The sequence below is a fragment of the Pecten maximus genome, chromosome 8 (genome assembly GCF_902652985.1).
Source record: "Pecten maximus chromosome 8, xPecMax1.1, whole genome shotgun sequence".
Classification (NCBI taxonomy): Eukaryota; Metazoa; Mollusca; class Bivalvia; order Pectinida; family Pectinidae; genus Pecten; species Pecten maximus.
In genome coordinates this window covers 19,287,288-19,315,129 of record NC_047022.1, presented here as the reverse complement: position 1 = coordinate 19,315,129, position 27,842 = coordinate 19,287,288, and the positions used below count along the sequence as shown (strand labels likewise).

Sequence of the window (27,842 nt, the reverse complement as noted above, 5' to 3'; positions counted from 1 at the left end):
AACAAATCTGACAAATTAGCTTATTGAATTATAAATCAAGTAAGAGTGGATGCCTTTGTCCATTTATGTTATATACTATTTTATCCAATAAGTTGTAAAATTTATGGAATAAAGTTGAATTGAATACAGTTGTTTAATGAATAACGGGATCATCACTTGAGTACATGTAACCAATTCACTGTTGTAACCCAATATATTAATGTAAAGTATTCCAACATTACAAAACCGTGTGTACATAGTGATTTAATATGACACACAGTTGGATGTTTCTAACGTTAGTTATACTATCAGCTTACTGTTGTCTAGGCAGCAGTGAACCTGGGACGTAGGAGGCTGACCGACCTCGTTATCAGAATGAAATTTTGCATATAGGTCAGTTGTCCAGATGGACCCATTCTGTGTCCTGTATCTCAGCGTGTATATAATTTGACTGGCTTTTCAGAAAACCAACCAATAGACAACTTTAACGTTTTTGTGTCTAAAATCCTTTAAGGTCGAAATAATATAAAAATCGGCGAGTCGGGCGAAAAGGACAACTAGGATCCTACGTTAAGTAGGAGTTATTTCCCTTGTACCATTGTTATGAAGGTAATTATTTATGCAGCGTTCAGACGAGCCCTTGACAGTCTGAAATTATGCATTTCAAGCATTGCCGAATTGTTCCAAGATAAAAGTGTTATTTGAGTTCATTAAACGTGAAGAAATGAACTGAATGAACACACGCATTTCAACAACATCAGCTTCTCTTTTATATGTTTGTTTATGTTACCTGCAAATGCAGGTGGAAAAATTTACGTTAAAACATAAACTATTACCAGGTGAGCGATTAGGCCCGTAATGGGAATAGCCATGGCGCAACGTCCGTCGTCTGTAGCATTTCAAGTCTGCTCTCAGTACTTATTCAAAAGTAGATATAATTTCGGACAGAGTTTTAAATATTTGTTTTTTAGTTTAAGCGCGTTTTTATATTCATTTTACCAAAATATTAAATTTGCCTTGCAAATTATTATAAAATAAAAATATCTAAATTATTTTGATAAAGTTATCTATTCCAATTTTTGTTTAAAAAATAAAAAATGATTATGTGTATTTTTATTGGTATCAAAACCAGGGGCAATAACCGTGCAAAGCCGTACATAATTTTGACTTATTTCATTATTTGTGATATTCTTCAAATAATGAAATCCTAAACATTAAAGTTTGCAGTTATAATGCTTAAATATTTGTCTTTTGATACACGTGAGAAAATTTGTCTGCTTACATTATAGTTCATATATCATAAATCTACACAATGTGAACATTTTTGACGGCTTATGTATAATTATAGAAGAGTTATCCCCCTTGCTCTAGTTTCACTTTGCACTTCGAAGAGCAACATGGAGGCATTTTTGGTCAGCGCCAGATTGAAGATTGAATCTTATCGATTAGTCGATATGTCAATTACTGTAAGTTGTTTTATGTATTTATATCACTTTCTGTTAGCTGTATACATCTCAGAGCGAGCTGTTTCTTCTGTACAATGCCAGGGACGTACTGTAGGTCACGGTGAGAACTTGTGAAATAGGTCAGTAGATCGTAGTCTGCCCTATCTGGCCTGATACAGTGATGTTGATAGATAGGCCTAGTGACTATACTGACTGGAGACACGAATGCCATTGTTGTTATCAAGACCTGACCTAGATCAAGATGTATCGGAAAATGGTTTGCACCAGTTAAAGCAAATATAGGTAAGGACAAAATATTTCATTAAAACCCAGCGACTGTTTTCTCCAATTCGAAAATATTATATGATGTATGAAATTACATTTCATCTGGCCCAGACACCATGTCTGCATCGGACATTGTGTCAGGGCCAGAAGAAGCTCGGGCTATTTAGGGGACAGTATGACGGCAGACAGGGTCAAGAGGCTAAAAATTTGGTTTTGCCTTTTACAATAATTACATGTCAGATGGAAATAAGTTTTTTCTTAAGAAAAGAACAAACAGAGCATATCTAATATTGGAAGCCAATAGTAGCAATGCCCAACCATTTTTTTTATATACATTCCAGAAGTAATTTGGAGTAATTTTCTTGGAGAGTATCACCCCCTGATTGCAAAACAGCAATCAGAACAAGTCTATCATCAAACTTGAATTTTTGAAATATGGAAATTGACACCTTCAAAACAACGCTTTTCCAAATAAATCAGTAAAAAGCAATAGTTGATGGAATGGCGATCCAATGTTAGACATCCTGTTTAAAATATTGGTCTATTCCTTTGATAATTTACTGTTGTGAGAGTTACGCACATAAAGGAAAACTGTTAGCTGATGACCAGGTACATGTAGCTAAATTGGTTAAATATAGCATCTGTCTAGAGTTCAAAGGACCCAGGTTCGAATCCTAGTCTGGTTTTTGTGTTTCTTATCCTAATAATTTGAGAACTGCTTTGTGACGGTTATTTTGCTGTGATTTAGCTGTATATAAAACTCTAAAACTATTATTATTATTATATATTGTCGCCCCATATATTTCTCTTTCTCTATCCAGATTGTGTGCATGATGTGAGATATGGCTGATCGACAACACCATGGGATCAACAATCTTGTTGTTATCTCCCCTTACCAAGGGTTGTGGGAATCTTAGTACTATACAGAGGATAAGGTAATCACAATATATATAGCTGTAGTCATAGAGCAAATCATTATCCCCAGGCCCTCACACTTACAAAATTAAATTTGTCAGAGGCAGAAAGTTTCATAATATCGTTAAGCCTTTAAAAAAAAACCTGTGTTTCCGCTTACCCTACCACCTTCTATTTTTGTGCTCATGGTCCTACTATTTAAGTTTTTTTTGGCAAATTTCAAAAAAAAAAAAAAAATCACCACCTAACAACCCTGTTTTTTTCTGGCATATTAGCTGAATCACATGTATTATAGTTTTGGGGTCTTAAATGTTCAAACTGTTTTGACCAGTTGGTCTTGCACCCTTTAATGCTGATAGGATGCCAGTATTTTACAAGAAACTTCAGTTCTTGAGGGGTAAAACATGTACATCAATACTCAGCAGTCAAATGGGAATACTATTTCATTATAACTATTATAAAGGATGGTCAGGTGGCACATTGATAACAAACTTACCCTTCACTTAGGTAGCCAGGGTTCAATTCCCTGATCAGACATGAAAAGGTAAAAAAGATGCTTTACCATGTAGGTTTTCCCCCGAGTACTTCAGTTTCCTCCAAAACTAAAGTAAGACCCCTCACACTCTTCCATCTGGGCCAATGAGAGGGATTAATATAAGTTGATAGAACTTGTTCCACAATGGCTGTACAATTTATGTTAACAATTTATATATTACTATTAAAAAAAAAAAATTTGGTCCTTTTTTTAATTTCATTTAAAAAAATTTTGTTTTGCAAATTTGGACATGTTTTTGACTAGACTAATTTTTGGTCAGAGCCCCCATTTTTATTAAAGCAAGAGTTGGGGTATATATATTGATAGTAATAATATACGTTTCATTAACCCATTTCTTTCTAAACGTTGATAGAAACAAGGCCTGACTTTTGTCTCTTTGTTGGTCAATGATATATAATCTTGAATTGTACTCTCCTCAGGGTCTCAGCTCCTTCAATCTCCAACAATAAACATAATATTAAAATTCTTTATAATGTAAACATCTTCTTCATATTGTAGACATTTTGTCATACTTCAGGTAAATATAAAGGCCTGATTTACTCAAAAGCCATACAAATCTCTTAATATCATTCACCTAGAAATGTGATTTATTAATTAAAATTTAGTTTAATATTTTATAATAATATATGATTTTTAACATTTGTATATTAATAGCTCTCACCTAGAGAGTGCTGGTCACTCCTGTATCCTACGGGACCCAGACACTATCAGTGACTCAAACAGGATACAGGAAATAGCCAGCCAACTAAACATCCAGATGGTCCTAGCCCTACACGCCTACAAAGCTGGACGTCATCTCCGAGGTATTGGTCACTTTCTTGTTATATTTTGATGTCGTTTACTAAATATTTGAATTTTGTGGATAAACGAGGACATACACATAATGACCTTGACTAGTGTAATGATGTGTCTCTCCAATGCCCGTCATCATTATGACCCTGGCTACTCTAGTATCAGAACATGTTTCCTAGACACCCATCCTCATTATGACCCTGGCTAGTATCAGAACATGTCTCCAAGACACCCACCCATCCTCATTATGACCCTGGCTAGTATCAGATCATGTCTCCTGGACACCCATCCTCATTATGACCCTGGCTAGTATCAGAACATGTCTCCTAGACACCCATCCTCATTATGACCCTGGCTAGTATCAGAACATGTCTCCTAGACACCCATCCTCATTATGACCCTGGCTAGTATCAGAACATGTCTCCTAGACACCAATCCTCATTATGACCCTGGCTAGTATCAGATAATGTCTCCTAGACACCTATCCTCATTATGACCCTGGCTAGTATCAGAACATGTCTCCTAGACACCCATCCTCATTATGACCCTGGCTAGTATCAGAACATGTCTCCTGGACACCCATCCTCATTATGACCCTGGCTAGTATCAGATCATGTCTCCTGGACACCCATCCTCATTATGACCCTGGCTAGTATCAGATCATGTCTCCTGGACACCCATCCTCATTATTACCCTGGCTAGTATCAGATCATGTCTCCTGGACACCATCCTCATTATGACCCTGGCTAGTATCAGAACATGTCTCCTTGACACCCATCCTCATTATGACCCTGGCTAGTATCAGATCATGTCTCCTAGACACCCATCCTCATTATGACCCTGGCTAGTATCAGAACATGTCTCCTAGACACCCATCCTCATTATGACCCTGGCTAGTATCAGAACATGTCTCCTGGACACCCATCCTCATTATGACCCTGGCTAGTATCAGAACATGTCTCCTCGACACCCATCCTCATAGTGACCCTGGCTAGTATCAGAACATGTCTCCTGGACACCCATCCTCATTATGACCCTGGCTAGTATCAGAACATGTCTCCTGGACACCCATCCTCATTATGACCCTGGCTAGTATCAGAACATGTCTCCTGGACACCCATCCTCATTATGACCCTGGCTAGTATCAGATCATGTCTCCTCGACACCCATCCTCATTATGACACTTGGTTGGTAGAATTAGGACCTGACTGTCTTGGTTCATCACAGCAACATTCTTCTGATAATTTTGACAGTAGAAAGTGCCAGACTAGAAAATCCACTATTGCCACATTGTTCACCATGGTGATATATATTGCGCTTATCAGGTTTGAAAGTAAAAAGCCATCAGAAAATTCACATTTTGAAAAAACCAATGACATCCGAACCAAAAAAAAAGTAAAAATTGTACATTGTTATAGGAATAGGTGATGGAATTCAATTGGAATGTTGTGATATAAAATACTATTTATATGTACTCATTTTAGGTACCAGCCTACCATTCATCCTGATATTTGGAGGAACAGACATCAATATATATGCTAGAGAGCCTGAAAAACTGAAAGTCATGACTGAGGTTGTGTTTCATGCAAAGTATGTATTTCTTCAATGAAGACTTATAATTATTTACCTGTACATGTACCGTATTTATCTTTAAATTAATTAGCCCCTTTCATTTTTGCAGTACAGTGTATTATCAATATTATTTTATATTTTATATACCAAAGTAATCCAAGAGATGAAATTTTGATTTTTGAAGGGGTTGATATTTATAACTTACTGTAATATTAATAGCACTATCAATTTGATTTATTTTTTTAATATTAATAGCACTATCAATTTAATTTAATTTTTTAACAGGGGCCTCATTGCATTTGGCCAGTCTCTTCTTGATGCTGCAAGGGCACTTTGGGTTAGTATAGCTGTATAAAATCATTAATTTTTGTGGGGTACAATTTTCATTCATCGTGGATGCACTTGATGCAAGAGTTGACGTTCAAATATCCACAACATACTTCAAAATTTATAAGTTCATAAGTGAGGATATCTGTTATCCATGAATTCCTGTCCCTACCAAAAAAGTATTTTTGGTGAAAACCACAAAATTTTTCTCGTGTTTAGATACCTGATTTTACAGTATATACATGTAGTACAACTAGACTTAAAAGCTCTTATCCAATCTACATGAAATGTATAGTGCCAAAACTGAAAGTTTCTCCTATTTCACTCATGCCTTTCTGGTTTTCATGTATGCCCCCAGGGACTTGGCAATTATGCCAAACCCACCACCCATATAAAATAATATGATTTGTATACATATACATATCTTGACTGTTGAGCCATGGATTGAGAAGTTGAGCCAAGTCCCTGTGTTTATGCCATAGTGATAAGTAAGATATTTTTAAAGTTTCCAATAATTATGTGTGATTGATTACTTATGGCTGTTACAATGATAGAAAAAATAGGGCAAGATGTCCGACAAAAATTTCTGTTTTTTCCAACCCAGAAAAATATATCCAAAGACTACAAATTAGGACATTGGAAAGCCAAACGACTCCACCCTCTGACCATTTCATGATTTCTTTACAAACTGTATTGTGCATGCATCTAACGTTAAGGAATTATTCAAGTCTGCAGTATTGGTTTAAGAGCATCTTTTAACTCCAAGCATCATGAACAACTACAGTACGAAAATGGGATATCCGTGTTGCACAACCGAAAGAAAAGCCTCAAGCTAAAATAAAAATTCCGGAAGTTTATTTATCATGGGACACATGGGAAAGGCTGGTACTTCATGAGAGGAAATAATGCACACCTCTTAAACTTCCCATCCTGATCTGCAAGAGTTAATTCCCTCCATTTCACTCTTTAGCTTAACAGCAGATAAGTCCCAGAATGACACAAATAAGCAATATTCATAAACACTGTACTGTGTATATACAATGTTATTATTGTATATTTTTCATATTTTCCTGTCAGCAGGTACAAGTACAACCACTTATTAAATTAAAAAAATGTACAGATAGATATTTTTAGAAGTAAAGATGTCATGAAAAAATTCAGTGAGCTGAATTAAATTTTCAAAAAAAAAATGTTCTGCATTTAAAATAAAAAATTCTGAAATTTTGTTTTAGGTCTTACAATGAAATCATATGAACTGTTTATCTTTGGTAAACAAATATCTACACAATCATGCGAGATTAAATTATGTATACCCATTCATAATTTTATAAGAGTTAATTATATAAATATTTCAGATAGGTTGTATGTACCGTTTTATATTTATTAAGAATGATAAAATTTTATATCTGATCAATAAGATAATATAAATATTGAAACTCCTAAGACTATTTCTTTTCTTTTGAAGCCATCCTTGGATACCAATAAATGTTTTGAAATCAAACAAGGTAAGTTAAATCAGTTCAAATTTTCCTATTTTCTAGTTTCTAATAGTTGCCACATGTCTATACCTACATGTACCACCTGTCTTTAACAACCACCTGTCTGTAATAACCACCTGTCATAACTACCACCTGTCTGTAACTATCACCTGTCTATAACTACATGTACCACCTGTCTATAACTACCACCTGTCTATAACAACCACCTGTCTGTAACTATCACCTGTCTATAACTACCACCTGTCTGTAACTATCACCTGTCTGTAACAACCACCTGTCTATAACGACCACCTGTCATAACTACCACCTGTCTGTAACTATCACCTGTCTATAACTACATGTACCACCTGTCTATAACTACCACCTGTCTATAACAACCACCTGTCTTTAACAATCACCTGTCAATAACAACCACCTGTCTATAACAACTTCCTGTCTTTAACAATCACCTGTCAATAACAACCACCTGTCTATAACTACCACCTGTCTATAACAATCGCCTGTCTATAACTACCACCTGTCTATAACAATCGCCTCTCTATAACTACCACCTGTCTATAACTACCACCTGTCTATAACAACATGTCTATAAAAACCACCTGTCTATAACAACAACCTGTCTATACCTGCCACTTGTCTACAACGGCCACCTGTCAATAACAACCACCTGTCTATAACAACCACCTGTTTTTAACCCCTACCTTATTGTACATGTACTTCCCATTTATCTTGATGTTATTTGAATTTGTTTGATGTAATTGACATCTTCAATCCTTCGTCTCTGTCAATAAACCCATTTGATCTCTTCACTTCCATCATTCTAAGGCAAAGCACATACTTATTTCTGCCATTGCCTTTATCTACCGCCATACTGGTTTATTTTGTGACCAGCATTTTTAGGTGACAAAATGAAGAAAAAAAACCTGGTCTGGTGCAATAACGTGTAGTTTATACAGAACATATATATATCTATCCCATAATAAACCAAGGCATTCAACACAAAAATACTTTATCTTAAAGTAGATGGCCGGAGTAGAAAACTGATATTATAACGAAACTGTCAATCTTACTCAATGTCAATAAAGTGCAAAATCCAAACAGAAATAGACTCTTGAAAAAGAAGTCAGACCAAAAGGTTCAATTGGTTCAACAAAATCCTCAATTAATAAGATGCAGGACCAGTGACTGATACACTCATAAACATAGATGGGCTTATTACCAGACACAGACTTATTGCTGGATAAATGTGATAGTAACAGTGTAGACCATGGTAGCCCCTATAGTAACAGTGTAGACCATTGTAGCCCCTATAGTAGCAGTGTACACCGTTGTAGTCCCTATAGTAACAGTGTAGACCATTGTAGCCCCTATAGGTAACAGTGTAGACCATTGTAGCCCTATAGTAACAGTGTACGCCATTGTAGCCCCTATAGTAACAGTGTAGACCATTGTAGCCCCTATGGTAACAGTGTAGACCATTGTAGCCCTATAGTAACAGTGTAGACCATTGTAGCCCCTATAGTAACAGTGTAGACCATTGTAGCCCCTATAGTAACAGTGTAGACCATTGTAGCCCCTATAGTAACAGTGTAGACCATTGTAGCCCCTATAGTAACAGTGTAGACCATTGTAGCCCCTATAGTAACAGTGTACACAATTGTAGTCCCTATAGTAACAGTGTAGACCATTGTAGTCCCTATAGTAACAGTGTAGACCATTGTAGCCCCTATAGTAACAGTGAAGACCATTGTAGCCCCTATAGTGTAACAGTGTAGACCATTGTAACCCCTATAGTAACAGTGAAGACCATTGTAGCCCCTATAGTAACAGTGTAGACCATGGTAGCCCCTATAGTAACAGTGTAGACCATTGTAGCCCCTATAGTAACAGTGTAGGCCATTGTAGCCCCTATAGTAACAGTGTAGACCATTGTAGCCCCTGTAGTAACAGTATAGACCATTGTTATCCCCTATAGTAACAGTGTAGACCATGTTATCCCCTATAGTAACAGTGTAGACCATTGTAGCCCTGATAGTAACAGTGTAGACCATTGTAGCCCCTATAGTAACAGTGTAGACCATTGTAGCCCCTATAGTAACAGTGTAGACCATTGTAGCCCCTATAGTAACAGTGTAGACCATTGTAGCCCCTATAGTAACAGTGTAGACCATTGTAGCCCCTATAGTAACAGTGTAGACCATTGTAGCCCCTATAGTAACAGTGTAGACCATTGTAGCCCCTATAGAAAAGGCCATAACTTAGGTTGATACCTTCTAGCCACTGATTTGCCAATCATGTATAATCATTATCTTATCTCTTACATTGGCAGTTACATAAACCTTTGTTACATCCTCTATACTCCAGGAATTACTTTCATTTTGACTTCTGCACTCATGTAGTATTTCATGGCAAATCAAAGTCCCCGCTGCCTTATAGATAAAATAGTAAAGACTTGCTTGATCCTTCGATGTACGTAAACAAATATTGAGATCGCCATATTGTTAAATAGACTGGCTTTGAACTTAGTTGTCGTTTGCTGAAATCTTCAAATTGAATACATCAGTCATAGGCACCAGGTGTCTGGTTATTAATACAAGAATTAGAATTATCCTCGATCGGGGATCATTTTAACTCTGGTGTTAATTACCAAATACAAGTACCTATGTATCAGTTTAGCGATTGTTCTGTTTATTTTTCCTAATAAAACAAAAAACAAAACAAAAACAAATTGCTACTCATGTGCCTTCGCTTTGGTCATCGTATGCTAGTTTTGGGAATGAGGATTGGGGAACTCGCTCAGTTCCAAGACTTTATCTGAATCCTAAAATGTATCTTGCAACACAGTTCACTTTTATTTACAATTGTTGTTAACCATTCAAAATTTGTTATCAAGCCTAACATAAATTGGCCAAATTATCCTGGTATACACTTTTTCTTATCAGCTGTCGTGACCAATCCGTCTGCTTTCTCAATAACTGACTACTTACGACAAAATGCTGGAGTGGAAATTCCGTCAGACGTGAACCCGAAGGTCTTCCTGTTCGTCGGAGGAATTCGTCCAGTCAAGGACCCACTTTATCTAGTCAAGCACTTCAGCGGTAAGGTACAATATGTTAATTACGTATGACTTTAACACCATCATTATAGATTCGTGGAAAACATTGATACTGTATATTGTTTTGAGTTACAAGATGGAGTTTGATAATTAAGTTCTATAGTTAAGAACATTGCTATACATTGCTATATTTTGTTTTGTGATATATGTTTTGAATGTAATATAGATATTTATATATAGGGGCCATTTTCACATTACAAGATGGAATTTGATTATGAAATTCTCTGGGTTAGAACATTGCTATATTTTATTTGGAGATATATGTTTGGAATGTAATATATGTATTTATATATAGGGGCCATTTTCACATTGGCATAGTAATTAGTTCTATTCATGGGAGCAACTTGGTTAATGTACAAAGTAACAAATAAGCTCAGAAGCATCATATTTTGTCAGTGGTATGCAGGTATGAAGTGCCAAGTTTGTTCAAATCATTTGTTTCACACTTCAAATGTATTGAATATCTAAATGACTTCTACAACAAATGATCAAGAGGTCTATCGTGGAGGAAAATGACCCTGATAAACAGGTAAGGTCCAAGGGGCTAATGTCTATTTATCTTAACATAATTGTTCCAGTATGTCAAAATCCTAGGTTATAAAATTTGACATGTAAATTGTACCAGTTATTGAAACAAATCCTTCACATGTTGCAGAACTGGTAAGTGATACAGGAGTGTTGAACCTCTTGTTTTCCACTTTGGTTTGTCATAGAAATTTACAATACCGGTAGACCATTGACAAGCTAATTGTAATTAACAGGTCAGGTATGGCGCGGGAAGGACGTCATAATTAAATATTTTTGCCTAGGCGGAAATCGAATTTTGCCTAGGAAAAAATAAAATATTGCCTAGGCTGAAATATTTTTGCCTAAGCAATATTCGATTTTTGTCTAGGCAGAAATAATTTTGCCTAGGCAAAAATATTTAATTATGACATCCTTCCCGCGCCATATTCAGGGGATCGAAACAATTAAGCAAAGATTTCATCGTGAAAAGTAAAACTGTCGTTATTAAATTTTGCCATTAAAAATATTTTGCTGATAGTTAAAATACCATTAAGTCATAACAATTGTCGAACTTATCGGAACTCTTCATCGTTAAAGATCATTCAATGGAACTGAGAGTATCTACCGTAATATTACGTCAATGCAATCACATTACTGTCCTATTGTATAACCGAGTCTGGTGCATCTAATTAGACCATGATAAATAGGATTCGTAGGTAGACAATGAGTACAAAAACAGTCTACTGGTTACAGCACAGATTCCCAACCCACGGCCCATACAACATTATAATATAGAAAGTTCTTCACCTTTCTATTGTGTCATAATTCATCATTTACTAATTATGAGCGTGCTAAACACCTTTGATCCATATATACGCATTGTATGTTGTTCTTATTATGATATATATATATATATATATATACAGTGTATCTACAAAATATGATTATGGAAACGGTAAAGTGTATTGAAATCCCTGTGGCACATTGTACCGGTAATGTGTTTGTGGGTCAATATAGCAGTCGTAGGAGAGGTACGTAATCCATCCAAGTCGATCCTGATGGGATAATCTATAAAGAGGAATGCTGCTGATGCGAACAATGTACATAACATGCTGTGAGTCAGTTCGTACAGATTGTATACTGATGAGAGAAAATGTACATTAAACATATATTGTTGTGTTTACCTCTATAGACGACATTGCTGTGTTGCTCAGTCGTTTCAAGAAAAGAATATTGTTTCCTATTGTTATTGTTTGACAATAAAAATATTCAGGGGGGAAGTGAATGACTGTGACATTAATTAAGGCAAATGAGGGGTTCCTTATGTGCTGAAATAAATCGATTAATATCCAGATGCATATCTTGTAATGAAGTACGAAAATGACGTGTTTTTCATGTTCAGAAAAATGTATTAAGACTGATGGACTGGCTCCTTACGGCTTTTAAGAGTTAGATTGTTGTACAATGTACATGTACCTTTGCGGTAGCAGAGGATTTGGGGTCGCGTTTGTCGGAGATAGAAGCATTCTACACTAGATCTTCTTTTACATTTGATTCCCGTAGACCTCTTCTCTTCTAGTAACACGATTGATAGAACCGCTTAATTTCTAAGCATATTGTGAAAGCAAAGGATTGTGTTAATTGTTTCCAAACATTAAAATAATACTCAATTGTACTTTATTTGCTTACAGTGTTGCACAGAAGAAGAAAATATGTCTTCTTTGTTATTCTTGGGTCCATGGTAAGTTATCTGTTGCAATTTAGGAACTGTTTTCTTAAACTTGTCAAATTCTGATGAAAGTAAACAACCATGTGATAAAACCGTTAAATTTTCTCTGAGCACACACGTGTTTGTAATGTGTCAAGTGTAAGATTTGTTTGTAAAAATTGTCTCTGGCAGGCTTTGATTATCTATTCTCTATTCTTATCATGATTATTTACAGCATTGATGAGTATTTATAAACATCCATCTTCTATCCAAACTAATCGGCAAATGTTTTGTTTTAGCCGCCATTTTGTTGACATATAAACTCATATACTGTACTAGCACCCCGGATGGCATTTGGGAAACACTCGCGTCTCATCCACAGAAAATTATTCATGCCAATCTCCATTTGACATTAACAGGCACGACTTTGGTCAAATTTACTAAATAAAAACGACAGTTTTAAACTTTTTTTTCACCAACGTAGCATCTGATATTGACCGCTACTCCGGCGGGCGAGTAGCAAACTTACATTCACTTGCCCGACCAAATTTTCACTCGTCTCTGACGACCGGATGAGTGCTTTTTCTGGCCTTTGATCGACTATAAAACGTTTCCCGTGGTCTTCTTCAACAACATCTCGAGAAGTCCGGGTTTATTTGTCAGAGGATTGAATCAAACTATGTTTCAGAAATTTGCTACTTTTATACATGTTTTACATGAGTGCATATTAATCCATAATGAATCGATTGATAACTACAATGTATTCTATAAATTGAATTTTTTTTACAGGCAGATGAATCCTATAATGACGAATTCATGGCTGGTATCACTGGGTATGTTTAAGCAGCTACTCCAGATCAACATGCCCTTTGAGATCAATTTATGTGTTGAATATATCAACAAGAAAATATAAGATTACCTGGAATAAACAAAATCGTATCCCTCTATTAATCGAGGGTGGAGCATGAAGAAAAAAACAAAAAAACAGATAAACATTTACACCTTTTTCAGGCGTGCATTGAGATTGAAACTACAGTTTATGTCCACAACTTCTTCGTTGACTACGTCTATGATGTATAGTGAATGTAACCCAATGCTAAGCAATGCCACGCTCTCAAAGAGATGTCTGATCTGTTCGCTCCTGATAGTTCGGTATATACGCAAGCTTACGCTATATTGTCCCGTGAAGGGGCAGTATTTTGCAAATAGCTACTATATTGATCAATGCGTCTTTTGAACAAGGATATGAAGAGGCAGATTTTGCTATAGCGAATTGTTCTATAATCATTAAGAGTAATTTCACTTTTTACTGTGAAAAATATTTTCTGTAAAGTAAACTACACATTTTATCCTTGTAAAAGCTTGGCACCATAAGATGTAAGCATTCCTTTGTTTTGCAAAATTCCTCAATCCAAGCATCAGAACAAACATAAGATTCTGCTTGCTACGTTCTTGGCAATATTACTGACCTTTTTCACATTACAACAAATTCAGCTGGCTACTGGCTCCGTTATGTCACATGTTAAGCAACATGAAACTACAGCTACATCCAACTACAACTGTACTATGTGTTCTTAAATGCGTACTGACGACGCAAAAGTATCGACGTTCGGCTCTATCTTATGATGATATTTCAGCCTCGCCACCTTGGCTTTGACATGTTCGACCAGTCTAGAGTTAACCCCGTCACCTCCGGTATCAACGCTTTAGGCCCTTATGACAACAGATGAGCTCTAGAAGGAAAAACAGATGTATGATGCAGTTTTATTCTTCTTCTTTTTTTTGCTCTAATGCCTCTAACTCTCAACTTCAATGTGCTAATATATTGTGTGTCTGGTAAACCATGAAGGTGTTAATGCGCTGATAACAGGGTCGGTATGCCAACAATTACCAAACCATTCGCAGAAATTTTACCTATCCATGATATCTGTTCTTCTGTTGTAGATTGCCCGGGGTGGTTTATTTACCCGGTCTGAGTTTAGAGGATACACATGGAGCTATTAAAGGAAGCTTTGCTCTGGTCAACTCGTCCCGGAGCGAGGGAATGGCTGTGGCTATCTTAGAGGTAGGCAGCTGGTCGTGCATACGTATTGGTCGAGTTGACTCAAATGGTCATAAACGGTCTGTACATCTTAGGAAATTCTACAGCGATATTTTATATACAGTAATGTTTTACTGACACGAGAAGGAATGAAACAACGGACAATTGTTTTGATAAGTTCTAATCACTATATTAAGAATGGTATACACATCTCACCACCGCTATTTTAGGATCCTTGCTCAAGTTTTGTTATTATTATTTTTCATTTTAATAAAACAGAGAAATTATTTCCAGTTTTTGGCATACTGTTTGAATTCAAGTTATTTTAGAGAAGAAGTGTCTGGTTTATAATTACTTCCGTTGATAATTAACGTTTAAAATCTGAATTTATGCATACCACAACGGAACATGACAAAAATATTGAGTATGAGGTGTACTTACAGTTTTATGTTCATCAGTTCTGCTCTTTGTTCATAAAAAATCACAACTACAGAAACAGCACAGGAAAGCAAGTTTACCTGTTATTGTTGTGTACGGTACATTTGTATACCCGCTTGTGATCTGTTTGTGTTGTCTTGAAGGCTATGGATCTAGGAGTTCCTGTCCTAGTGCGGGACATCCCTGGTAACCGCTCTATAGTAAAGGACGGTGTCAACGGATTTGTATTTGCTTCACCAGAAGTACGTAATCATAAGAGTCTGTTATTGACGTTAGGACGTTATAGTAGACATTAGTTTAGCCACACTTGGGGCGAAATCATTCCCGCAAAACGAAAATAATTGTCCAATTCCGCTTAGATAGTTAACTGTGTCATTCAATTATTTATGATATGTAAAATGCTGTCAAAAACGGATACAAATGAGGTAATTTAAGTCAAAATAAAACTCAACTTTAAGTGAATGTCATGATAATTATCATTAAATGTGTAATGTTGAACGGTAACGTTTTACAATGATACTTCGTCAATCAATTGATATAACAAGGACACATTTGATAACCTACATACTCATACTCTCTGATAAGTAAATCCTGCGAATCGCAGAACTTGGCTAATTTAAAAGACTTGTCAAGGAGGACATTTTCACGATTGATGGCATTTTCATTTTGTCAAGAATAATACATGAACTTACGTGAAATTTGACGATATTACATTTTAATTTCACACAAGAGTATTCGAGGAGTCAGAATGTATCAATTTAGTTTAATGGGAAACATTTTATGTATTTAAATCTATTTCTGGTACTTAAGAAAGAGTTATATTTATACAATACACCGTGACATTCCAGGTGTTAACGACACGTCTTTAATCGTTCCTTATATATTGCTTAATCGCTCACTAATGTTATTTTTATCACCGTTTATAGGAATTCATACAGAAATCTGAGGTCCTGTTGGATGAACCCACTGTGGGAGCTATGTTGGTGTCACACTCAACGGAATATATATCCGAACACCATAATGTGGTGGACGAGAGAACGAGATACATCGAGATTACCTCCACGGCGTTAGGTTTGTCACAAAGTAGGAACTGAATTGTTATCAAATAGGGACAGTTTAACACGTATTGTGCCTTTGATTAATTAATACAGTTAAAATGATATGATCGATTATGTGATATATTATAGATGTGTCGTATGAGTAGTTATCTTTAGTAGACATATTAAAAAATGAAACAAGCTACAAACAACGAATGATGTTATAGTTAATGTACAGTACATGTATATGTATTTCGTGATATTAATTTACATGGTTGTATATATAAAATTCTTAAATATAGACCTGGGAATTTCTATTAATACGTTCTAAATGTTTCTTTTTCGTTAATATTAAAGTGGTAAAGTGCAGGTAATTGTTTCTTATTGAAGTTTTAGCTTGTTCTTTGTTATCTGTTAAGCGGATACCATGGGTAAAACATTGGATATTATTTTGTTTATCAAACAAGCTGTGATACATACTGATGATCGAATGAGTTACTCATTAGTTTATTTGTACTGATACAATACATTCAGTCTATGAGTGTGAGAAATGTAGACGTAATCGAGTCGTAGACTTTCCTTTCTGACTCGTACTCAAAGTGACGGTAGAGTGAATTTGTTTAACCATTCATGTCCCGTCGATTCACCTATTTCTGTATTACTGTAATCGTACTTTATTTGACGCACTCAAATTTTAACGCAAAACAAAATTAAAACAGATTAGCGGAATGATGACTTAGCACCCCAACAATATTTGCCAAAGAAACCAATTTACATGTAGATAAACTATAATTAATAAATATCGCCATCACAATTTAGCAGAATGCTTCCAGCGCGAAAAGCGTTAAAATAGAATTACCGCTAAAATGTGTACGTTTACAGTAGTTTTGTTTTAGAAATCTGCTTCCTTTTGAGTATAGGTTTTTCTAATTTATCTGTAGTATTATTGAACTGTGCTATGGGTTGACGTTTAGGGGTGTAAGTAAGCATGTGAGATCCGAGAATGTGGTTCTTCACACAAATAACAACTCCCCTTACAGTATAAATAAATATTCTTATATTTCTACCATTGTTCTTCCCTTTACATCTTGCACATGTATATAGCTTTACTTAAAAAAAAACTATAAACTTTATTTATTTTACAATAATTGCGAAACAAGTTGACATTTCATTTTCGGCGCTCAACCCTGTCTCAGGTCAAACTGAAAAAGAAATCCAGATAAAATATGTGCCAATCCTGGGTATGTGATTATTAATGTATTAAGATTATGTATATATATATATATGTATGTATGCCAATTCTGGATTTGTATGGGTGTATTAATTTATGGTTGTTTTTTATGTCTCCGATATAGAATTATATATTTTGGATAGTCTGCCCAGATATTTACGATTTTTTTACATAAAGTACGTAAGACATCAAGGCAGCTTTTGTTTTCTTTTGACGTGATATAGACTTGAGAGGATATGTGTCGTATTCCAAATTGTTTATTTCTGCAGTTTGAATACCAGTGGCTTTCTTGTCGGTCTGATGATAATGAAGGGGCGATTATATTTTTATGATCATATATACGCACCTGCAAAAAATAATAATGATAACATTAAATAACCAGTTCATCGGTATGTTGAATATGAATTTTTTATTATTATTATTGTCTTGTATGATAGAGTAAAGATAAAGCGTTATTATTAACGTGTAATAAACGGCAATTTTAGTTATATGAGCTAAACATCGAAATAATTCTCTAATTATTGACCATCGTCGGATACCCACGGTCGATTGCGCTGCGCTATATTGTGTTTTTAACTAAAAAACCGTTTGTCTTTATCACAAGATTTGAGTAACCATAGCCATTTTTTTCATTTTAAAATATATGTGCCTGTACCAATATATATTTACATTTTCGTTTCGTTTGTTGACGTTGTTTCGTTAATTGCCTATTTTTAATCATCAGTATTTGTCCCTAAAGACCTATATTAAACTAACTAAGTAACGCTACACTTACCATGATCGTGGCTATCGGACGGTGTGAATCGACACGCAACAACAAACAATACATTTTACATGCATCACAACGTCAACCGCGAATATTCCTGCAGGGATTCCTTAAGAGGAATGAATATTTATAGTGAAAGTAACCATGTCGTATTAATGTCATCGCTGTGACACTCCCTTTTTCTCAGATTGATAATTTATATTGATCCTTCAAAATTTATCATGTAAAAATATATTTGTATGCCCTTAATTCGTAAGAGAAGTTATATAGTAAAAATAAATAACTTTGTGCGCCGACAGGGAAACACTCTTGTTTTGTGAGATTACTTTACCCCTACTCCTGATGGAGATCGTCAGATGGACGAAGGTTGCAATTGACGATTTTTGAAAAGCACATACAGCGAGTAAGTTCTTATGAGGTTTGGAGCATATGTATTTAGCTTTAAAGAATTAAAATTTTACACGTTATCGACCCTTGTGTTCAAATGTTGATAGCTTACATCACTTCCCTAAATTTCCAATCTTCTGGGTTGGATACAAGACCTGGCACGATTTTTATCAATATTCCTTCTTAACCGACTTGAAATTTTGCATCTGAAAGGGTTTTATTTTTTTTCAAATGCTTTCCAGTGGAAAATTTAAGTTAAGAAACATTGATTAAAACCTGACCAGGTTCAAACCCAGTTAAAGAGCAGGGCCCATATTCATAAAAAATCTTAAGTTAAATACTTAAGTTTGACTTAAGTTATACTTAACTATAAATATTTTACTTAGTTAAATAAAACTTAAGTTAGAACTTAAGTACTATTCATACACGACTTAAGTATTTACTTAGTGCATACTTAGCTAAGTATAAATATTTAAGTATTTCATGTAGTTGATATGTTGTTGTTAAGTAGTTGCGTGATGTTTTTCTTAAAACGTGAAATTTGGCGCCGGCGTTCCTGGCATTCCAAGATGTTCAGAATCCGGAAATGGCAACAGCAAAAAAGACGAGATGACCAAACTGGACAAAGGACGAATGTCTGGCAATGGTTAGGCTAGTACATGTTTACAAGTAAAAGAAAACATGTCATACGTGAACGATTTAAGGACGGAATGTCGGCATCTGCAAATAGGCAAGCGTTGGTTCAGGTTGCCGGCAGATTGAACAGTTCAAATGCATTAACCAGGAGAGAGCCGGAAGAATGCACAGAAATTAGACTAACCTCGTCGTTCAGGCCAAAAATGCACATTGCGTGATTCTTTGTAGAGTCAAGGAGAACAAGTACGTTTTAGTTAATTTCCACTAAACCAAACATCAGTTGAAATGTACATATCAAACCCCTAGTTACATTGTACGATCTGTAAAATCCCGCTCCCCAAACATGCTAGAACTGTCACAACAATCAATTGGTTATTTATTTAAAACTTTTGTTTCGTTATAAAAACAGGGGAGTACTAAATACATGACAGGGCCCAAATGCACATGAACGGGTTTTAAGTTAAAGTACAAGTAACCTCAATGTTTTTTAATACACAGGTAAGAACTCTATGGATATTCTTTTTTAGGTCATCTGACCCGAAGGGTCAGGATGACCTATAGTCATCATGCTTCGTCCGTCGTCGTGCGACGTCCGCCGTCTGCCGTCCGCCGTGCGCCGTGCGTCGTGCGTCGTGCGTAAACTTTTCACATTTCAAACTTCTTCTCAAGTTCCACCAGTGGGATTGAGCTGAAACTTGCCTGAAATGATCCTGAGATGGTCCTGACCAAGTGTTGTTATTTTTCTGGTAGGTCCAAAATCCAAGATGGCCGCCATAGCCGCCATTTTGAAAACACATTTTAAACTTCTTCTCATGTTCCACCAATGCTATTGAGCTGAAACTTGCCTGAAATGATCCTGAGATGGTCCTGACCAAGTGTTGTTATTTTTCGGGTAGGTCCGAAATCCAAGATGGCCGCCATAGCCGCCATCTTGAAAAACACATTTTAAACTTCTTCTCCAGTTCCACCAGTGCTATTAAGCTGAAACTTGCCTGAAATGATCCTGATATGATGCCGACCAAGTGTTGTTATTTTTCGGGTCGGTCCGAAATCCAAGATGGCCGCCGTGGCCGCCATCTTGAAAAACACATTTTAAACTTCTTCTCCAGTTCCACCAGTGCTATTAAGCTGAAACTTGCCTGAAATGATCCTGATATGATCCTGACCAAGTGTTGTTATTTTTTGGGTTGGTCTGAAATCCAAGATGGCCGCCATAGCCGCCATTTTGAAAACACATTTTAAACTTCTTCTCATGTTCCACCAGTGCTATTGAGCTGAAACTTGCCTGAAATGATCCTGAGATGGTCCTGACCAAGTGTTGTTATTTTTCGGGTAGGTCCGAAATCCAAGATGGCCGCAATAGCCGCCATCTTGAAAAACACATTTTAAACTTCTTCTCCAGTTCCACCAGTGCTATTAAGCTGAAACTTGCCTGAAATGATCCTGATATGATCCTGACCAAGTGTTGTTATTTTTTGGGTCAGTCCGAAATCCAAGATGGCCGCCATAGCCGCCATCTTGAAAAACACATTTTAAACTTCTTCTCCAGTTCCACCAGTGCTATTAAGCTGAAACTTGCCTGAAATGATCCTGATATGATCCTGACCAAGTGTTGTTATTTTTTGGGTTGGTCTGAATCCAAGATGGCCGCCGTGGCCGCCATCTTGAAAAACACATTTTAAACTTCTTCTCCAGTTCCATTGGTGCCATTGAGCTGGAAATGGGTGAGGATGTCAAGGAAGGCTAGCCAACATAGTGTTATTTTTTCGGCCTCGTAAAAACTTTGAAATGGCAGCAATGGGGGCCATTTTGTAACATGATTACGCAATCATGGTTTTCCTGAACAACACCTATTTCAAACTTCTTCTCAAATTCCATCAGTGGGATTCAGCCCTAACTTACCAGAAATTATCCTGAGATGGCCCTTACCAAGTGTTGTTAGTTATCGGGTCGGCCAGAAATCCAAGATGGCCACCATGGCAACCATCTTGAAAAAACATTTTAAACTTCTTCTCCAGTTCCACTGGTGCCATTGAGTTGGAAATTGGTGAGGATTTTAAGGAAGGAGTGCCAACAAAGTATTAATATTTTTCGGCCTCGTAAAATCATTGACTTGGCAGCCATGGTGGCCATTTGTAACATGATTGTGCAATCATGGTTTTCCTGAACAATGCCTATTTTAAACTTCTTCTCAAATTCCCCCAATGGAATTCAGCTGTAACTCTAACCAGAAATGATCCTGAGATGGTCCTTACCAAGTGTTGTTATTTATTGGGTCGGTCAGGAATCCAAGATGGCCACCATGGCAAACGGCGCCACTATATACTTGCTACAGAGAATACATACTTCAATTATATAAGGTTTTTAATTTAGAGTCAGATGACCGTTAAGGCCCCTGGGCCTCTTGTTTAATTAAGTAATGAATAAAATATACAATAAAACTTTGAGGCAGTATTTCTGGTTTGTCAAAGTCAACAAGAGAAACAAAAATGAAGTTTTTATCTAAATAGAATTTGATTGGTATGTGGGTATGTTCCTTATAAACTACAATTGCTCCGTGTCGTTGTAGTACTGACTTCGTAATGGGCCTTAACGACAGTGAGATTGACTCCTCCATCTTCGATTCAAACCTTTACATCCTGTTTTAAATGATTGTATACAACAAAATCTTAAGTTAATGATTTTTTTCTTAAAAACATATTGATTTCTGTCGATTTCGTGAAGTCATCTTTCACCTGAGTTGTTAAGTATTTACTTAAATAATTTTAAAGGAAGTTAAACATCCTCATGACGTTACTTAACTTTAAGTAAAAACTTAAGTAATGCTTAAGCTTAAGTAGTTTTATGAATACAACTTAAGATAAAACCTTGAATTAAGTAAATACTTAAGTTTATTTTAGTACTTAAGTACAAATATCCTACTTAAGTATTTACTTAAGTGAAATACTTAACTTAAGTTTTTTTTATGAATATGGGCCCAGGTCATATATATCTCTGACTGGGGAGTACACTTTATCATAATAGTGCAAGGGAAGCGGGAACTATATATTGAAATGTGAGAAGACCCAAATCTACTCTATAAAATGCATATAGGCACGCACTATATGAAGTCATAGATAACTTTATCTGCAGCGAGAAATAATTTGAAATCATAAAATAAACACGAAACGATTTTACACGTGTTTAACATAAATACCCTGTTACATGTATAGCTTTGTGTCTGACTCATCACATTGGCTTTACACGAACGAATTCGTTCTGTTCCGACACTGTAAACAGAAAACAAAAGCTATTATCGTTTTGTAAATAACGTGCGTGTATGTTTCTTATCGCTACATTTGTTTTGGTTGAATTCTCCTTCATGTTTACACGTGTACTACTCGCTCGTTTACTTGGGTGTTGATTGTAACGTGATCGATGTGTGTGACGTCACGAATGCAGAACAGGTAACGTGATTCTATTTTAAACTGATACACGATTTTGATTTTGATTTTAGCGATTTTCACGTTGAAAGCATTCCGCTTAGGTATAATTGCTCTCACAATATTTTCTCCATAATGTTTTATATGTCCAGCATTGTCGGTTCACTATATTATTATTCCGAAGATCTGTTATCTAGTTCCGGTTTGGCGCTAAAATTCGAGTACGCCAAAAAAAGGACATCTAAAGTAATTCATCCGCGTGCGAAACCCCTTCTTTCTAACAAAACAAAACAAAATAATTTCCAATACCTTATTTGTCCTTCATTCGCGAATATATAATTACAAGTTTAGTAATTTACATGCATGTAACTATATATTTTATCAATGAACCACCATATCTAGCGTCAGAACATGCGAACTAAAACATGTCCATGTAAGCATTATAAACATGAAGTCTTACTAAACAATGTTGCCAGTGTGGTATACCGCGTACTATAGAAATGGTACACCAATTAGAGGTGAAACATTAAACGTAAACACTTCAGCTGACAGTATAATTAAGATACGTAGCACCGATGCCCAGCATCAATTACGTTCTATTCAGACACTCCTTTTCGAATAATTTGCCAATTCTGTTGTTTTAGGTTTGTTGTCTTATTCCGGGTTGTCTGTTGGCTCTGGATTGTAGGCTTCTAACCTTCCCTGTGTTGTTGTCGATGACCCTTGTTTGACTTTTTTTGTTGTCATTATGGAGGTGGCCCTTGTTTCCCCTCTGTTGTTGGTATTCAATAGACGTTATAGAGGTGGCCCTTGTTTTCCCTCTTTTGTTGGTATTCAATAGACGTTATGGTGGTGGCCCTTATCATCCCCTTTTGTCGATATTCAATAGACGTTATGGTCGTGGCCCTTGTCTTTCGCCTGTTGTTGGTATTCAATAGACGTTATGGAGGTGGCCCTTGTTTTCCCTCTGTTGTTGGTACTCAATAGACGTTATGGAGGTGGCCCTTGTTTTCCCCCTGTTGTTGGTATTCAATAGACGTTATGGAGGTGGCCCTTGTCTTTCCCCTGTTGTCGGTACTCAATAGACGTTATGGTGGTGGCCCTTGTTTTCCCCCTGTTGGTACTCAATAGACGTTATGGTGATGGCCCTTATCATCCCCTTTTGTCGATACTCAATAGACGTTATGGGAGCGGCCCTTGTTTTCCCTCTGTTGTTGGTACTCAATAGACGTTATGGAGGCGGTCCTTGTTTTCCCTCTGTTGTTGGTATTCAATAGACGTTATGGAGGTGGCCCTTGTTTTTTTCCCTCTATTGTTGGTATTCAATAGACGTTATGGAGTTGGCCCTTGTTTTTCCTCTGTTGTCGGTATTCAATTGACGTTATGGAGGTGGCCCTAGTCTTTCCCCTGTTGTTGGTACTCAATAGACGTTATGGAGGCGGTCCTTGTTTTTCCTCTGTTGTCGGTACTCAGTAGACGTTATGGAGGTGACCCTTGTTTTCCTCTGTTGTTGGTACTCAATAGACGTTATGGAGGTGGCCCTTGTTTTTCCTCTGTTGTCGATACTCAATAGACGTTATGGAGGTGGCCCTTGTTTTCCCTTTGTTGTTGGTATTCAGTAGACGTTATGGTGGTGGCCCTTGTTTTCCCTCTGTTGTTGGTACTCAATAGACGTTATGGAGGTGGCCCTTATCATCCCCTTTTGTCGATATTCAATAGACGTTATGGAGGTGGCCCTTATCATCCCCTTTTGTCGATATTCAATAGACGTTATGGAGGTGGCCCTTGGTTTCCCTCTGTTGTCGATACTCAATAGACGTTATGGAGGTGGCCCTTGTTTTCCTCTGTTGTCGATACTCAATAGACGTTATGGAGGTGGCCCTTGTTTTCCCTCTGTTGTTGGTACTCAATAGACGTTATGGAGGTGGCCCTTGTTTTCCCTCTGTTGTCGATACTCAATAGACGTTATGGAGGTGGCCCTTGTTTTCCCTCTGTTGTCGATACTCAATAGACGTTATGGAGGTGGCCCTTGTTTTCCCTCTGTTGTTGTTACTCAATAGACGTTATGGAGGTGGCCCTTGTTTTTCCTCTGTTGTCGGTACTCAATAGACGTTATGGAGCTGGCCCTTGTTTTCCTCTGTTGTTGGTATTCAATAGACGTTATGGAGGTGGCCCTTGTTTTTCCTCTGTTGTCGATACTCAATAGACGTTATGGAGGTGGCCCTTGTTTTTCCTCTGTTGTCGATATTCAATAGACGTTATGGAGCTGGCCCTTGTTTTTCCTCTGTTGTTGGTATTCAATAGACGTTATGGTGGTGGCCCTTGTTTTTCCCTCTGTTGTCGATACTCAATAGACGTTATGGAGGTGGCCCTTGTCTTTCCTCTGTTGTTGGTACTCAATAGACGTTATGGAGGTGGCCCTTATCATCCCCTTTTGTCGATATTCAATAGACGTTATGGAGGTGGCCCTTGTTTTCCCTCTGTTGTCGATACTCAATAGACGTTATGGAGGTGGCCCTTATCATCCCCTTTTGTCGATATTCAATAGACGTTATGGAGGTGGCCCTTGTTTCCCCTCTGTTGTTGGTACTCAATAGACGTTATGGAGGTGGCCCTTGTCTTTCCTCTGTTGTTGGTACTCAATAGACGTTATGGAGGTGGCCCTTATCATCCCCTTTTGTCGATATTCAATAGACGTTATGGAGGTGGCCCTTGTTTTCCCTCTGTTGTCGATACTCAATAGACGTTATGGAGGTGGCCCTTATCATCCCCTTTTGTCGATATTCAGTAGACGTTATGGAGATGGCCCTTGTCTTTCCTCTGTTGTTGGTACTCAATAGACGTTATGGAGGCGGTCCTTGTCTTTTTCTCCGTTGATAGTCAGTAGGCGACGCGTTAAGGAAACTCTCTGTACTTGTCGGTACTCGATACACTTTTAGGAAGTAACCCTTATCTTGCCCCTGTTTTTGTCTGAACTCAATAGACATTAGGTAGAGGTCATTGGCTTGCCTGTGTGGTTGTCGGCGCTCAGTGAATATTAAGGAAGTGGCTTTTCATTTGTAGTTGATGGTACTTGATAATTTGACCAGATCATGAACGGATAAATTGATTGGAGCAGTATCGTATAGAAGGAAGAGCTCTTATTGCTCCGGTAAGATCAGTGGGTCTTAACACTGACTGATCCCGCCGTCTGAAATCCTACCCGTGCTCGAAATCGTCCAACGGATATTTTGGTCATAATTCTGATTTATGTTTGAATTGTTCTTTCAAACGTGGAAAAAAACATTAGAAAATCTTTAGATTACTGTTACCTGCCTTTTTTCAAAGACGACCACTGTTCTTTTTTTAAGAAATTTTCTGACAATCGCATGTGTACTTTCATATTTAAGTACTTTACATGTATGTATTGTCTCCCTTGTGGGACTTTTTTGTTCAAAAAATGGTAAATTGTTTTAGGTCATAGAAAATCAGTCTTTGTTCTCTCACCTGCAAGCCTGAAGATAGAAGCTATTAGCCCATGTTATTTCAAATAAGCATCCACTAAAACAGCTAAACTTACGATATATTTTTGCATCTTTTGCTTAAATGTTACTGTAAATCGTACTAAAATTACGAGCTAGACCTATATGCTTTTAAATCATTAAGTCATGTCCGTAGAATTATCTTGATGAGATATGTCATTGCTCTGTGGTTATATAACCAAAACAATATCTTATCTACCCGGATGTAGATATCAGAAGATAATTATCAACCTTGAACTCCATTTCCGTTAGAGTAATGACCTGGTTACTCTGTATTATCCAACCTAACTATAACACTATGGCAGTTCTAGAAAAGCGGGGTCCTGTCGCCGAGGGCTAAGCGAGTTTTCTTACAGTTCGAAATTGAATACAGAATCAGGAATTTAAAATATCTTAATTGTGGATATGACTTTCCACTTTATTTCTTTCCGGTATTTTTTGTTATGTTCCCGTAAATCAAATAACTCATTCAAACAAAAAGTGCTTACTTGGATTGCTTTCATCTTCAGTGTCTGTGTATTAGAGGAAGCTTTATTAGTACTGCAAACAAATCATGTCATCTCGGCCTATATCGCCAAGGTTCCGACCTTTGACGGAATTAGGCGAGATGTTGCGATGGAACGCACGGACGCTGTTAACATCCGTCGTCCGTCCATCAGACTTCGATATTTAATTTATGCTTAAAACAACATCTCGACTTTTCCGTCAAAGCTCGGAATCTCAATAAGTTAATTTCCAGGTACAAAATATTAAAAGGAGACAACTATATCGAATCTTTAGAAGAAATTTAATGTAATGGTGGATTAAGAAAACAACGGATTCATCTATAACATATATACTAGTGCTTTAAAAGCACGACAGTAAATTATATGAGTTGAATAGTCCTTTTGAAAGAATTGAAAAATAAATTAAAACAAATCTTCAAAACAAATGTGGAATGTATTTTTTTTATTTTTTTTTTACTTTTTGTATGTATTCCATCACTAAGAGACACTCATTCGCTCTACAGTGAATTGGCACAAATTTCCAACCCCGAGGCCATGTTTAACATATAAATGGACCAAGGATTGAGAATTTGCGCCAAATCCCTGTGTGAGAATCCTTTTTAATTAAGTTTAACACGTTCTTGTGTAAACAAGACGCACGATAAAGGTGACTAGTGTTGCCAGCTTTATGAGACTGGCCTGTGTACTTGGTTTATAAATGTGTTGATTAATACTTAAATACGTGATAAAAACACGATATAGATACAACACGTTGATAATATATGTCTTTGACACTCCACACTCTCGAGATAGAACGAGGTATTTCTGATACCGTCTTCTGAATTACTGAATTGTGTGTGGGTGAGAAGAGTGGGGGTGGGAGGGAGGGGGGAGGGAGTCGTGGTGAATAGCATAGTGTAAAGCATCATTACGTCATAGGCGGAGCGCTAATAATTTCACAGACACCACTTAGATAGCAATTAACGAGAGTTCTATGATGAAGAAAGCCTGAATAAGATGTACATTCCCTTCTTCACAAACTGTGCTGTTCCACAAACATAATTACATTACATGATTGGAACAATTACTGAACAAAGTTAAATTCTTTGACGTCATATTTGTTGCGCGTGTATGACCTGACACGCGGGGCTATTTTTAGATATGATACCTACGTTTCC

At 36.7% G+C, this 27,842-nt stretch overlaps 1 protein-coding gene across 2 annotated transcripts; it reads left to right on the top strand.

Annotated features, from left to right (window-relative positions):
• Positions 1 to 1,346: 1,346 nt before the first annotated feature.
• Positions 1,347 to 17,639, top strand: LOC117333029 (glycosyltransferase 1 domain-containing protein 1-like). 2 transcript variants are annotated; one of them, XM_033892146.1, is made up of 12 exons: positions 1,347 to 1,445; positions 2,531 to 2,644; positions 3,835 to 3,983; positions 5,457 to 5,562; positions 5,830 to 5,881; positions 7,337 to 7,376; positions 10,313 to 10,468; positions 12,684 to 12,733; positions 13,490 to 13,533; positions 14,645 to 14,765; positions 15,323 to 15,421; positions 16,106 to 17,639. In XM_033892146.1, exons 2-12 carry the CDS (start codon positions 2,571 to 2,573, stop codon positions 16,271 to 16,273), a joined length of 1,059 nt encoding a protein of 352 aa, XP_033748037.1. In that variant the 5' UTR covers positions 1,347 to 1,445; positions 2,531 to 2,570; the 3' UTR covers positions 16,274 to 17,639. The 2 variants fall into 2 exon arrangements, with proteins under 2 accessions (XP_033748037.1, XP_033748038.1); XM_033892147.1 differs by lacking the exon at positions 1,347 to 1,445 and adding an exon at positions 1,534 to 1,727.
• The last annotated feature ends 10,203 nt before the right edge of the window (positions 17,640 to 27,842 follow it).